The 14,328-nt window shown below is 46.7% G+C and overlaps 1 protein-coding gene across 1 annotated transcript; it reads left to right on the plus strand.

Annotated features, from left to right (window-relative positions):
- The first annotated feature begins 310 nt into the window (after positions 1-310).
- On the plus strand, positions 311-1,673 carry LOC102988439 (interferon lambda-3-like). The gene is made up of 5 exons (XM_007114479.4): positions 311-490; positions 762-839; positions 1,108-1,251; positions 1,360-1,443; positions 1,532-1,673. The coding sequence occupies exons 1-5, from the start codon at positions 311-313 to the stop codon at positions 1,628-1,630; spliced, it is 585 nt and encodes a 194-aa protein (XP_007114541.2). The 3' UTR covers positions 1,631-1,673.
- Positions 1,674-14,328: the final 12,655 nt, after the last annotated feature.

Genomic DNA, 14,328 nt, shown 5'->3' on the forward strand with positions numbered 1-14,328 from the left:
CTGCGCCATGGAACTCAGGCAGGAATTACACCTCAGACGCAGCTGGAAGTTCAGAGACACGGACAGAGCAACGAGCTGAGATCCAGAAGAGGAGGCTCAAGTCAGAGACGCCAGACGAGACTGAGAGACCCCAGGCGGCAGCCTCAGAGTGGACACTTGATCTCCCATCTGCTGACAGAGACCAGAGAGCAGGAATGAAGCTGGGTCAGCCCCTACCTCATTGTCTGGGACCCTCACCTCCCCGGAGCCTCCACCCTCACCCCCTGACGCCCTCCCTGCCCTCATCTTTCTGTCCTTCCTTAACACAGACATGGCCCTGGGCTGCACGCTGGTGCTGGCGCTGATGACCCTGGCGCCGAGCAGGACAGGAGCAGTTCCTGTGCCCTCACCCCTCGGGGCCCTCCCAGGTGCAAGGGGCTGCCACATGGCCCAGTTCAAGTCTCTGTCCCCACAAGAGCTGCAGGCCTTCAAGAGGGCCAAGGATGCCTTTGTGAGTCCCCCCCGCCCGACCCCTCCTGCAGTGGGCGACCCTCCACCCCTCCCTCTGTGCGCTTCCAGGCTACCTGGGCTGAAGGTGGGCCTGCCCTGCCCGCACCGGGCTGACCGCCACCCTCCCCGCGGGGGCGATCTCCTGTCCTCCTGCGGTGGACGTCCCTGTGGAAGTTAACTTCCCGTCCCCCTGTTGTTGGCCATCCTCCAGGCTCCCTGGGGTCCTCCCTCTGTCCCTCCCGCTGTGGGCTGACCTTGCCCTTGCTCTCTAGGAAGAGTCGCTCTTGCAGAAGGACTGGAACTGCAGCTCCCGCCTCTTCCCCAGGACCCGGGACCTGAGGCAGCTGCAGGTGAGTTGGGAGAGTCAGGCCCGCCTGCCCTCACCTGCCCGCCCTGCTCCGGCTCTGCAGGCGGCCCCTCACCTCCTCTTTCCCTCTCATCCTTCTCTCCCTGCCCTCCCCACCCGTCCCCTGACCCCTTCCCCTCAGCCAACCACCTCGGCTCTCACCTGACCCTGACTTTCACCTTCCACTGTCCCTGCCTCTGTCCCCCTCACCTGTGCCTCCTCGCCTATTCTCTCCCATGTGCAACTCTCACCTGTCTCTGTCTCCTTCTCAGGTGTGGGAGCGCCCCGTGGCCTTGCAGGCGGAGGTGGCCCTGACACTGAATGTCCTGGAGGCCACGGCTAACTCATCCCTGGACCACATCCTGGACCAGCCCCTTCACACGCTGCACCACATCCACTCCAAGCTCCAGGCCTGTGTGAGTGCTTGGGGCACCCGGGCCGTGTCTGGGCTCTGGCCACCTGTACGTCCCCCTCTGTCCCAGGCCCTGCCTCACACCCTCAACACCACCCTCCTCTGCCCACAGGTCCCAGCTCGGCCCACAGCAGGCCCCAGGCCCCGGGGCCGCCTCCACCACTGGCTGCACCGGCTCCAGGAGGCCCCGAAGAAGGTGAGTGACCGGGGAGGGGAAACCGCTGGCTGTGCTCAGCTGGGAGCCCAGACATGGGAGCTACTGAGCCATCCCCCTCTCCCCCCAGGAGTCCCAGGACTGCCTCGAAGCCTCTGTCATGTTCAACCTCTTCCGCCTCCTCACCCGGGACCTGAAATGTGTTGCCAGTGGAGACCAGTGTGTCTGACCCCGGAAACCCACCTGCAACGTGTCTCAGCATCTTCGATATTATTTATGCATCAAAACCCCTTTTTTTAATTTATTGCCTCCAAATCACTATTTTTACCCCGGAGACCCACCTGTCTCAGCATCTTTTTTTATTTTTTTAAATGTAATTAATTAATTTATTTCTAGCTGCATTTGGTCTTTGTTGCTGTGCACGGGCTTTCTCTAGTTGCGGCAGGCACGGGCTACTCTTCATTGTGGTGCGTGGGCTTCTCACTGCGGTGGCCTCTCTTGTTGCGGATCACCGGCTCTAGGCATGTGGGCTTCAGTAGTTGTGGCATGTGGGCTCAGTAGTTGTGGCTCACGGGCTTAGTTGTTCCACGGCATGTGGGATCTTCCCGGACCAGCGCTCTAACCTGTGTCCCCTGAATTGGCAGGTGGAGTCTTAATCACTGTGCCACCAGGGGAGCCCTGTCTCAGCATCTTAGATATTATTTATGCATAAACTACCTCCACTGGTTTATTGCTTCCAGATCCCTATTTGTTTTTGAAGCCCCTAAAAGATATTTATTCTTGTACTTTTTGTAAAATGTGTGAAAATAAACAATTTGTCTATGACATTGGCCTTGTTTATATGTGACTGTATAAGTGACTGCACAACTGCGTATGTGATTGTGGCCCTCTGAGTGTGCGTGTATTGCAGTGGGAAGGCGAAGTGAGAGATGAAGAGACTATGAAAAAATAAATGAATGAGGAGTGAAAGAATCACTGAGGATGTTTTCAGCCACAACAATGGAAGATTTCATTGCATCACAAGCTATCATTACATTAAGTAATAAGATGTCTAGAGGAGGCTGTGTCTGGGTCAGATCAGCGGGACCATGGCTTTATCATGGACCTACTGTCTATATCTGTTAGTATTTCTAAGGATACATGTTAAAATTGTGTTTGTGTTACATTCACCCCAACCTCCTGTGGTTCTAAACCTGGAATGACTATTGTCAGGGTGGCAATGTGCTGGGAGAAATATCACAGAGAGAGTTGTCACCAAAAAGTCATTAAGTTCCACTGTGGGCATTGTTCTATGTAGACAATGGTGTTGACTGCAAATAATTTTCTTGTCTGATCTTTATGTCTTTTATTTCCTTTTCTTGCCTTATTGCACTGGAAAGAACTGTAGTACTATGTTGAATAAGGAGGGTGAAAGAGGGCATCTTTGCCTTCTTCCTGATCTTAGGGGGAAAACATTCAGTTTCACCATTAAGTGTCAATGTCAGCTGTAGGTTTTTTGTAGATGCTCTTTTTCAAGTTGAGGAAGTTCCTTTCCATTCCTATTTTTCTAAGAGTTTTAAAAAATCATGATTGGGGACTTCCCTGGTGGTCCAGTGGTTAAAAATTTGCCTTCCAATACAGGGGACATGGGTTCGATCCCCAGTCAGAGAACTAAGATCCCACACGCCATAGGGCAACTAAGCCCGTGCGCCACAACTACTGAGCCTGCACGCTCTAGAGCCTGTGCGCTACAACTAGAGAGCCCATGTGCCGCAACTAGAGAGAAGCTTGCGCACTGCAGCAAAGAGCCCGTGTGCTGCAATGAAAGATTCCACATGCCACAACTAAGACCTGACGCAGCCCAATTAAAAAAAAAATCATGAATGGATGTTGAAATTTGGCAAATGTTTTTTCTTCATTGATTGATATGATCATGTGATTTTTTTTCTTTAGCCTGTCTTGGTGGATTGTATTGATTGGTTTTCAAATGTTGAACCAACCTTGCAACCTTGGAATGAATCCTTTAGGTCATGGTGTATAATTTATTTGATCTACTGCTGAATTCTATATGCCAATATATTGTTAAGGATTTTTGTGTCTATATCCATTACCTTACTTTGTGTGAGATAACAAGTTCACATTATTTTTTAAGCCAGTTGAGTTAAAAATTACTGTTACTTGCAGCCAAAAGCATCCTTAAGGATACACATGAAAATGAAAGGTGAGTTTCCCTCAGAGTTGAAGAATTCTGGCTGCATGGGATTGTTCTGCCTCTGCCATCGCCAAGACTGTCATTGATACAAAGCTGCAAAGAGTCCTTGTATTCAGTATCCATGGAAGGGGGGCAAGAAGATGAATAATCTGGGGCTGCTATCTGGGGAAACATGCTCTTCTGCCTACTCCTGTCTCTATGACATTACTAGTTCTTACCTCTGTTTCTTGAAAGTTTCACTCCAATTCTTTCAAATCTTCTCTGCTTCCTCTTATCCACTACTCCATCATGTCCTCTCTCTCTCCAAATGGATTACTTTGCCCTCTCCCTCACAGAAGCTACCAGGTAGAAATTCCACATCATCTATACCACTCTCCTACCTGTCTCCACCGTCCTTTTGCTCCCCTGTCAAGATCAATGAGCTGCCTTTCTCTTAATGACATGAGAGGGGCCAGTGCCTGATCCTGGTCCCTCTTATGTCATTCCTCCATAAATTATCCTTCTCTTATCCTCCATTTTACAAAACTTCCTTTCTACAAGTACCTGCCCATCAGTGGTCTCCCCTTTTATAAAACCCCTTTCTTAATCTGTCCTCTTCTCTTCAACTATTTCTCCATCTCTCTTTTCCACTGGCTCCACTTCCTTACCTAATCCAGGCTCCATAGCCCTTACAGTTGGCTTCTGTTCCCAGAACTCCACTCCACAACAACAATTTCTTATACCTAAATCCTGCAATTGCTTCTTCAGTTCTCACCCTAGAAGAACTCTCAGTAGCATGCAACCTATTCCTCACCAACTCCTTCTTGTGACTCTCTCCTACTTTGACCTTAGTGATACCACCCTCTCTTTGTCTTCCTTCAATTTCTGTCTGGTTCTTCTCAGTCATATTTTCTGGTTCTCTTTCTTCTTCCCACCTCTTGAATACTGGAGTGTCTCAGGGTCCTATCTTGGACTCTCATTTCTCTTCCGTCTTTATACTTTCTCTGGGGTCATCTCACATATTCTCATGGATTCACCAACTACCTTCTCGCTGACTACTTTTGTATCAGTCTGCTTAGGCTGGGTTATGCTTTAGTAAAAAATGACCCTCAAATTACAGTGGCTTATAACAACAAAGGTTTATTGCTCACTTATGCAACACAACAATCTTTTTAAAATTAATTAATTAATTAATTAATTAAATTATTGCTTGCATTTGGTCTTCATTGCTGCGTGCGGGCTTTCTCTAGTTGTGGCAAGTGGGGGCTACTCTTCATTGTGGTGCACGGACTTCTCATTGTGGTGGCTTCTCTTGTTGTGGAGCACAGGCTCTAGGCATGCAGTATAACACATCCTAAGTTCTTATCTCCAACTCTATTATTTATTTATTTTTTGGCTGCATAGGGTCTCAGTTGTGGCACGTGAGATCTTTCGTTGCGGCATGTGGGCTTCTCTCTAGTGGTGCGCGGGCTCTAGAGCACCTGGGCTCAGTAGTCACAGCACGCCGGCTTAGTTGCCCCTCGGCATGTGGGATCTTAGTTCCCCAACCGGAGATCGAACCGGCATCCCCTGCATTGCAGGACGGATTCTCAACCACTGGACCACCAGGGAAGTCCCTCCAACTCTGACTTTAAAGACAAAGACAAATTAGCTTTATTATTGTGTGTAGAAACCAGCTCAAGTTCAGATCCAAACTGGACCAGCTGATAAGCCAGTAGCAATGAAGACTCTGATCCTAAAAGTTCCCATGTCATTTTCTGACTAATGATCCATAGAAAGGGATTTGCTGGTGGAAACCCCCATTAAGAAGGAAGAGCTAGTCCACAGTGCTGAGAAGGCAGGACCACTGTCCACTCTCCATGGTTCTGAACACCACTGTTGGCTACAGGAGGGTGGTTTCTTTCATCCCTGGGATCTTGGTGGATGCCTGTTAACTTCTTCAGCACTTACAGATTTTTAAAATGAAATATTGTCACATCACATATGGTTGTGGGATTTTTTTTTCTTAAATAACAGAAGACTTCAACTCAACTTGCTTAAACAATCAGGAATTTGTAATCTCATATACCAAGAAGCCTGAGGGGAAGATAGATAAGGAGTTGGCTAATTCAGGAAATCACACTAACGTTATTGATAATTCAAATCCTTTCCATCTTTCAGCCTTGCCGTCCTCAGCATTTCAGCCTCATCCTCAAGTTTGATCATCTCAGGTCACACGGTGGCTACCGCAGTTCCGGATATTAAATCCTTTGACCAATGTCCAGAGGAAGAAAAGGGACAGCATTTCCATGTATCTTTCTTATCACTGAGGAAAACTTTTCCCAGGAGCCCCCTAGCAGACTTTCCTTCAATCCCACACTAACATCCCATTAAAAATTGCAAACCCCCTAGTGCTCCTGATATCCTAGTGCTCTACTTTCCACCCTATAGCACATATCTCCTTGTAACACACCATAAATGTGCTTACTTAAAAAAAATATGTATTTATTTGGCTGAGCCAGGTCTTAGTCGCTGCACACGGGACCTTCGTTGCTACGTGCGGGATTTAGTTACTTCCCTGACCAGGGATCGACCCCAAGTCCCCTGTATTGGGAGTGTGGAGTCTTAAGCACTGACTGAACCAGCAGGGAAGTCCCAAGAATGTACTTACTTATTGGGACTTCCCTGGCGTCCAGTGGTTAAGACTTCGCGCTTGCACTGCAGGGGGTGCCGGTTCTATCCTTTGTCTGGGAACTAAGATCCCACAAGCGGTGCCGCCGGGGGAAAAAAAAAAAAAAGAAATGTGGTTACTTATTATGTTGTTGTTTATGACCTGTCTCTCTCTGCTAGAATATAAGCTCCACCAGCTCAGAGGTTATTGTCTGTTTTGTTCACCTCTGTCCCCAGCACCCAAAACAGGCACAGAGTAGGTGCTCAGCCAATACTTATTGAAAGAATGGATGACTGTCACATTGTGTCACATGCCTCAGCCCAGATGATTTGCTGGAAAGGGACATGAGACAACTATAACTGGCTCAGACCAACGATGGTCTGCTTTGTAGAGTGGGGTTGGGGCCCACTTCTCCTGAAAGCTCAGGTCATAGCAAAGATGGTAGATTTCTGATCAAAACAGGGGTTATTTCAGGCCTCCATAATCTATTACAAGCCTCCAATACTTATTTCATATTTTCTCCCCTCTCCTTAAAACTCCAACTCCTCTCCTCCATCCTCGCTCTCACAGATGGCTTTGCTTCTTCCACTGAAAATATGGAAGCAGTAGAAGAGAAATCCCATATACTCCCACTACCACATCCACTTACCTACCAGCATCGGGGCCTGGGTGCTCTGCCGTCCTCCTTTCTAAGCCCAACTTCTCCACTTGTATCCTGGATCTTACCTGTTTCTTACTCATAATTCTCCCCTCACCGCTTATCCTGCATCATCAATTTTCCCCTGTCTATTCCTATCATTTCTATTATTTATTCTATCTCGGGAACTCCTTGGTGGACCAGTGGTTAGGACTCCATGCTTCCACTGCCAGGGGCACAGGTTTGATCCCTGGTCAAAGAACTAAGATCCCACATGCCGCGATGTGGCCAAAAAATAAATACATAAAAATAAAAACATAAAGAAATTCTATCTCAATCCCACACCCCCTCCAGTTACCACCCCATTTCTCTGCCTCCTTGTACTAGTGAGGCTTCTCCAGAGAAACAGAACCAGCAGGATACAGATATAGATATATACCATATATATATATATGTATATACGTATATATTTATTACGGGGAGTTGGCTCATGTACTATGGAGGCCAAACCCCAAGATCTTCCGTTGGCAATCTGGAGACCCAGGAGAGGCGATGTGTAGTTCCAGTCTAAGTCCAAAGCCCTGAGAACCAGGAGAGCCTATGGTGTAAGTTCCAGTCCAAAATCCAGGATGCTTGAAACCCAGGAAGGGCCAATGTCTCAGCTCGAATCTGAAAGCCAGAAAAGAACACAATCTCAGCTCAAAGCAGTCAGGCAGGTGGCGTTCTCTCTTACTCAGCCTTTTCCTTCTATTCAGGTCTGTCGTTGATTAGATGAGGTCCACCCACAGTAGGGATGGCAGTATACTTTACTCAGTCTACCAGTTCAAATGTAATCGAATCCAGAAACACCCTCGCAGACACACCCTGAACAGCATTTGACCAAATGTCTGGGCACCCAGTGGCCCAATCAAGTTGACACATAAAGTTGACCATCACACTTCCTTTTCAGCAACGTTTGTCAAAAGAGTTGTCTATGGCACTGTCTCCTCTTCCCCTGTGTCTCCTTTGAGTAAGGCTTTTGTCCCAACCACTCCACATTCAGCTCCTGTTCAGACCACCAATGACCTCCATGTTGTCAAACCCAGCGGTTGAGTCTCAGTCCAATTTTTCCTGATCTGTGAGCAGTAGTTGACATGGGTGTTCATCCTCTGCTCCATGAAACACATTCTTCGCTGGCTCCCACTTTCCTGGTTTTCCTTCTCCCTCTCTGGTGGCTCCTTCTCATTCTCTTTTCTGATTCTGCTTCTCACCGAATGTACCAGGGCTCATCCTGGCCCTTATCTCTCATCTATCTGTGATGCATGCATCTATTCTCATGGCTTAGAACCCAACCCCACTTCTACAGTCATGGCTCTTGTGGCAGATTGAATTCTTGGTGCAAATTTCCCCCCCCCCCCCCCCGCGTCTATACCCTTCCCATGGCCTCACTGAAGGCAGAGTTTACTTCCCTGCCCCTTGATTTTGGACCTAGCCGTGTGACATTTTTTTAGCCAATGGTATGTATGTGCAATGATATACAATAATGCGCCTGTTCTAATTCTAGTCCTCAAGAGGCCTCATGGGTTTCCTGTGCCCTCCGGGGATTTTGCCATGACAATGAGCAGAGCTCCCCTGGCTGACTGCCCTCCTTCAGCCTGGCCTCAGACCTGAGCCAGCCAGACCCTCAGCTTGAATCGGAGCCCCCCAGCTGAACCCAAGCGGCATCACCCAGCCCCAGAGATCAGCAGAGCCATCCCCAGCTCATCTGTGGATGGCTGAGCTAAGTAAGTGGTTACTGTGGTTTTGAAATTTTTGTGTTTATCAGTCACAGCATACACTGACTGATACACCTCCCAAATTTAGCTCTTCAGACCTCACTCCTGAACTCCAGGCTTATACATCAAACTGACTACTGAACCACTTCATTTGGATGTCTAATGGGCTTCTCAAACTTATCATGCCGGAAATGTAACTTCTGCCCTTCTCCACCCTAAACCTCTCCTTCTGTTATTTTTCTCATCCTAGTAAATGGCAGCTCCATCTTTCAAGACCCACAGGCCAAAGACTTTGGAATCATCCTTGGCCCCTCTCTTTTTGTCATCTCCCACATCCAGTTAGTAAGTCCAGTTGATGCTACTTGAAAGAATATGCTGCATTGGACCATTGCTCACTCCCTCTCTGGCCCCACCCTCTCCCAGCTGGACCGTGGCAGCAGCCTCTCCCCTGTGCTCCCCAGTCCTGCTCTGAGCCCACAGTCTGTTCCCCACATGCAGCCAGAGGGACTCTGTGAGCACCTGAGTCAGGTCAGGCCCCTCCCCTGTCCGGAGTGCTCTCCTGGCTCCATCTCACTCTCAGTAAGTGTCCATTGACCAAGGAATGAATAGACAAAATAATGATATATGTGTCAAAGAAAAATTGACCAGTCGATCTAAGAAAGAAATGGAATGGATTTGCATTTCCTTAATGATCAGTGAACATATTTGCATGTGCTTATTGGTCATCTGCATCAAAATGAGTCTTAGAGGGCTAAAATCAAGGTGTCAGCAGGGCTGATTCCTTAGGGAGGATCCTGGGAAGAATACGATTCCTTGCCTTTTTCAACTTCTAGTAGCCACCTGGATTCCTGGGCTTGTGGCCCCTTCCTCTAGCTTCATAGAACATCACCCCAGTCTCTGCTCCCATCATCACATCTCCTTCTCATCTGTAGTCGAATCTCCCTCTCATAAGGACACTTGTGTGTCCATTTACGGTTCATCCAGATAATCCAGGACAGTCTCCCCATCTCAAGATCCTTAATTCAATTACATCTGCAAAATTTCTTCTGCCAAAAAAAGGTCACATTCATAGGTTCCAGGATTAGGACCTGGATATCTTAGGAGGCCATTATCAATCAGCCTACCACAGTCAGCCTTCCCTCTACTGTACCCAGGTTGTGGAAAGACTGAGTTCCCTTTATTCTCCCCTGGAGATCTGTGTCCTATCTGACTCTCTGATCATCCCTCAACCTGCCTCTTATCCAAGCTTTGTGATAGTACCTTAATATCTATTCTTCCTTTATTAATAGGAAACTTGATTTTTTACCAGGCATATGGCTAACCTGAGTCATGACTCAGCTTCTTATGGCATCATATGCTCACCTGTAGCTAAGTTCTGACAGAAAGAGCTCTTAAAGGGTGGGGCATTCTCTTCTTCCCTCCCTCCTATTCTCCACCTGTTGTCTGGGATATGGATGCAAAGGATGGAGTTCAAGCAATCATCTTGGACCATGAAGAGGAAGCCACATGTTGACGATGGAGCAGCAATACAGAAGGAGCTTGGGTTCTCGCACTGCGGAACCCCAGACAGTCTGACACTGGAGCCCCAGACAGCTTGGGTGGCACCTCTCTTCATGAAGGAGAGAAGAATACTCCTCATTTGCAGTAAAATCAAATACAAATTAGTGATAGGTAGAATAATGGCCCCCCCAAAGATGTCCCTGTCCTAATCCCCAGTTATGACAAGGGGGAGATAAGCTGGCAGATGGAATAAAAGCTGTTAACCAGCTGACCTTAAAATAAGGAAATTATCCTGCATTATCTGGGTGAGTCCAATGTGATCACAAAGATCCTTTAATATGGAAGAGGGGCAGAAGAAGAGGTCAGAGACAGAGAGAGATTTGAAGATGCTGTGTTGCTGGCTTTGAAGAAGGAGGGGGCCACAAGCTAAGGAATGTAGGCAGCCTCTAGAAACTAGAAAATGCAAGGAAATGGATTGTCCCCTAGAGCCTCCAGAAGGAATGCAGCCCCGCCAACACCTTGATCTTAGCCCAATGAGATCCACTTTAGACTTCTGACCTCCAGATCTGTCAGATAATGTCTGTGTTGTTTTAAACTACTAAGTTTGTAATCATTTGTTATGGCAGCAATAGAAAGCGAATATATAATTGATCCAGGCTTCTTCCCCTGAATCTTTCTCTGTCTTTAAGGCCCATCACTAAGAATAATAATCAAGGGACTTCCCTGGTTGGTCCAGTGGTTAAGAATCCGCCTTCCAGTGCAGGGGGCGCCGGCTCGATCCCTGGTCGGGGAACTAAGATCCCAAATGTCACGGGGCGACTATGCCTGCACACCGCAACTACTGAGCCCGTGTGCCACAACTAGAGAGAAGCCCGTGTGCCACAACGAAGAGCCCGCACACCTCAATGAACCATCCTGCATGCTGCAATGAAGATCCTGAGTGCTGCAACTAAGACCCGACGCAGCCAAATAAATCAAAATAAACTTAAAGAAATAATAATCAAAACCAACACCAACATTAATAGTTAACATACTGAGCATTTTCCTGTGCCTGACACAATCTCAGCACATGACACTTACTATCTTATGTAAGCCTCACAACAATCCTACAAAGGAAGTAGAAAGCCTTAAATACAAATGTGGGAAAAGAAAAATAAGGCTGAAAATTAGCAAGCTAAACATGAATCTCAAATGTTAGGATAAGAACAACACAATAAACTCAAAGAAAGAATGAAAACCAAATGCACAATAGAAACTAATGCTATTTATTATTATTAATGAAATAAGATCAAATGAAAGAAAAAACCCAAATATGCAATAGAGAGGATCTGCAAAGCTAAATGTTGGTTATCACTAGTAATTTGAAAAGACTAATAAAACCCTTGCAATTATATCTCAAAACCTATGAAGAAAAAGATTCAGCCATTAAAAAAAAGAAGGAAATCTTGCAATTTGCGACAGCATGGATGGCATTATGCTAAGTGAAATAAATCAGACAGAGAAACAAATACTGTGTGATCTCGCTTATATGTGGAATCTAAAAAAACAAAACCAAAACCAAACGAAAAACTGAACTCATAGAAACAGAGAACAGATTGGTGGATGGATGAAGGTGGTCAAAACGTACACATTTCCAGTTATAAGACAGATAAGTCCTGGGGATGTAATGTACAGCATGGTGACTATAGTTAACAATACTGTATTGTATATTTGAAAGTTGCTAAGAGAGGACATCTTAAAGGTTCTCACCACAGGGGAAAAAAATGCAATTATTCGAGGGGATGGATGTTAACTAAACTTACTGTGGTCATCATTATGCAATATGTGCATATATCATTATGTTGTACACCTTAAACATATACAGTACTATATGTCAATTATATCTCAATAAAACTGGAAAAGAGAAGGAAAAAGAAAAAAAAGAGATAGAGAATATATCAATGACCAATATAAGCAACAGAAAAGGAAACCTTCCGAAATTTTGCCATTTGCAGCAACATGGGTGGACCTAGAGGGTATTATGCTCAGTGAAATAAGTCAGACAGAGAAAGACATATACTGTATGGTATCACTTACATGTGGAATCTAAAAAGTACAACAAACTAGTGAATATAATAAGTAAGAAGCAGGGAATTCCCTGGCGGTCCAGTGGTTAGGATTCAGTGCTTTCACTACCGTGGCCCGAGATCGAGTTCAATCCCTGGTCGGGGAACTAAGATCCGCAAGCCTGGGAGCCGAAAAATAAAAAATAAAAATAAAGTAGACACAGATATAGAGAACAAACTAGTGGTTACCAGTGGGGAGGGGCAATATAGAGGTGGGAGAGTGGGAGGTGTAAAGTAGGCTATAAAGGTGTAAAGGATGTATTGTACAACACGGGGAATATTGCCAATATTTTATAGTAACTGTAAAAGGAGTGTAACTTTTTAAAATTGTATAAAAAATAAAAGGAAAGGAAAGGAAACGTTCCCCACAAATCTCAAAACTAGAAGAGGTAACTAGCTTTTGTGTGCATTGTCTCCACTTCACACACGAGGAAACTGAAGTTCACAGAGGTTGAGTGAGTATCTTCCCTAGTTCACGCAGCAGGTAAGTGGCAGCGTCGGGATTTGAACCTGAGGTTCCAGCACTCACCTGCCCGCTACACGAATCTCTGTGCTTTGGCGCCACCTCGCGAGAGTGCCCAGCCTCCCCATCCCGGCCGGCAGCCCGCGAAACTCCGCCCCCTCCCCGGATTTAGTTTAGGGTTTCCACCGCCCACCTGCCGGGAATCTCGGGTCAAAGTTGTTGCAGCCCTTAGGAGGTTCCGACTCCGCTTACTCCACAGGCTTCCTTCTGAAACTTCATTTGATTTTCTCTTTCAGTTTCAATCACTCCCCTGCAGTGGCCCCCACCCTGCAGCCTTGATCACCTCTGAATTCCTGCCAAGCCCTCCTGGTGGCAGGTTGCCTATCTGGAGCCGAATTATTGCTATATCTGTCTCAGACGGGAGTGTCAGCCTTGCTCAAGGGCCCCCAGCAGCCTGACATCACCTGGGAGCTGGTAGGAAATGCAGAAACGAAATCCTACCCCAGACCTGCTGAATCGGGATCAGTATCTTGACCCTCCCCACCCCACCTCACCCCCCAAATAATTTGTGGCACAGTGAAGGCTGAGTAGCTCTGGCCTAGACCACAAGGGGACCGTGGGACCCAGGGAGGCTTCCAGATAGGCCCCTCACCTGGAGCAGGTGTAGCTGAGAAGATGGTCTTCAGCCACGTCCTGAAGTTAGACGATGACTGATTTTGTGTCTGCGCTGGAGAAGAGTCAAGTGCATTCCAGACCTCTGGGTTCCAGGCACTGTCTTACGAGGCTCCGTCGTGGACCCCAAGAGATGTTCCTTTTTCTACTGCTAATGGAATTTTGTTTAATTTGTTTGGAAAATTATATGAAATACACTTTATAGAAGCTGAGCAAATTGAGGTATCAATACAGAAAATTCTAGATGTGATAAACAATCAGTGACATATGAAGTCTTAGAAGACCAAAGCCCTAACCCAGTGGTTCTCAAACTCTAGCATCAGGTCACCAGGAGGGCGTTTAAAACTCAGACTCTTGGGCCCCACTCCTAGAGTTTCTGATTCAGAGAACTGGGGTGGGGCTGAGAATCTGCATTTCTCACAAGTTCCCAGGGGATGCTGATGCTGTTAGTCCAGAGACCATGCTTTGAGAACCACTGTTTCCAAACCACAGAGTCAGGGCTGCTTTGAAGGGTTGTATTAGCCCTTGAGAATTATATAGAAATGATCCCAGTCAGAGACCTGTCACTACAGAAGAGTAATTCATTCCAATGATCCAGTGTAAATTTAAGTACTGATCTGAATATTTTCCTGTATTTATGCACAGATTTAGCATTTTCATTTAAATTATGTGTCACCTATAATGTTATTTATGTTCAGGTTCTACCCTGATTGAGACAAAAACTTTCTTTTTTCTTCTAGTGGCACTTTCAAGTGTATACCCACCTCCTTTTTTTTATGGTCTGATGAAAAATGTCAAATCAAGGCGTGAGATCTAAAAAGGGGATTTTTTTTTCCCCACATTGTACAAATCAAAATACAACGGTGGGGCTTCCCTGGTGGCACAGTGGTTGAGAGTCCGCCTGCCGATGCAGGGGACGCGGGTTCGTGCCCCGGTCCGGGGAGATCCCACATGCTGTGGAGCGGCTGGGCCCGTG

The sequence above is a fragment of the Physeter macrocephalus genome, unplaced genomic scaffold (assembly GCF_002837175.3).
Source record: "Physeter macrocephalus isolate SW-GA unplaced genomic scaffold, ASM283717v5 random_235, whole genome shotgun sequence".
Lineage (NCBI taxonomy): Eukaryota > Metazoa > Chordata > Mammalia > Artiodactyla > Physeteridae > Physeter > Physeter macrocephalus.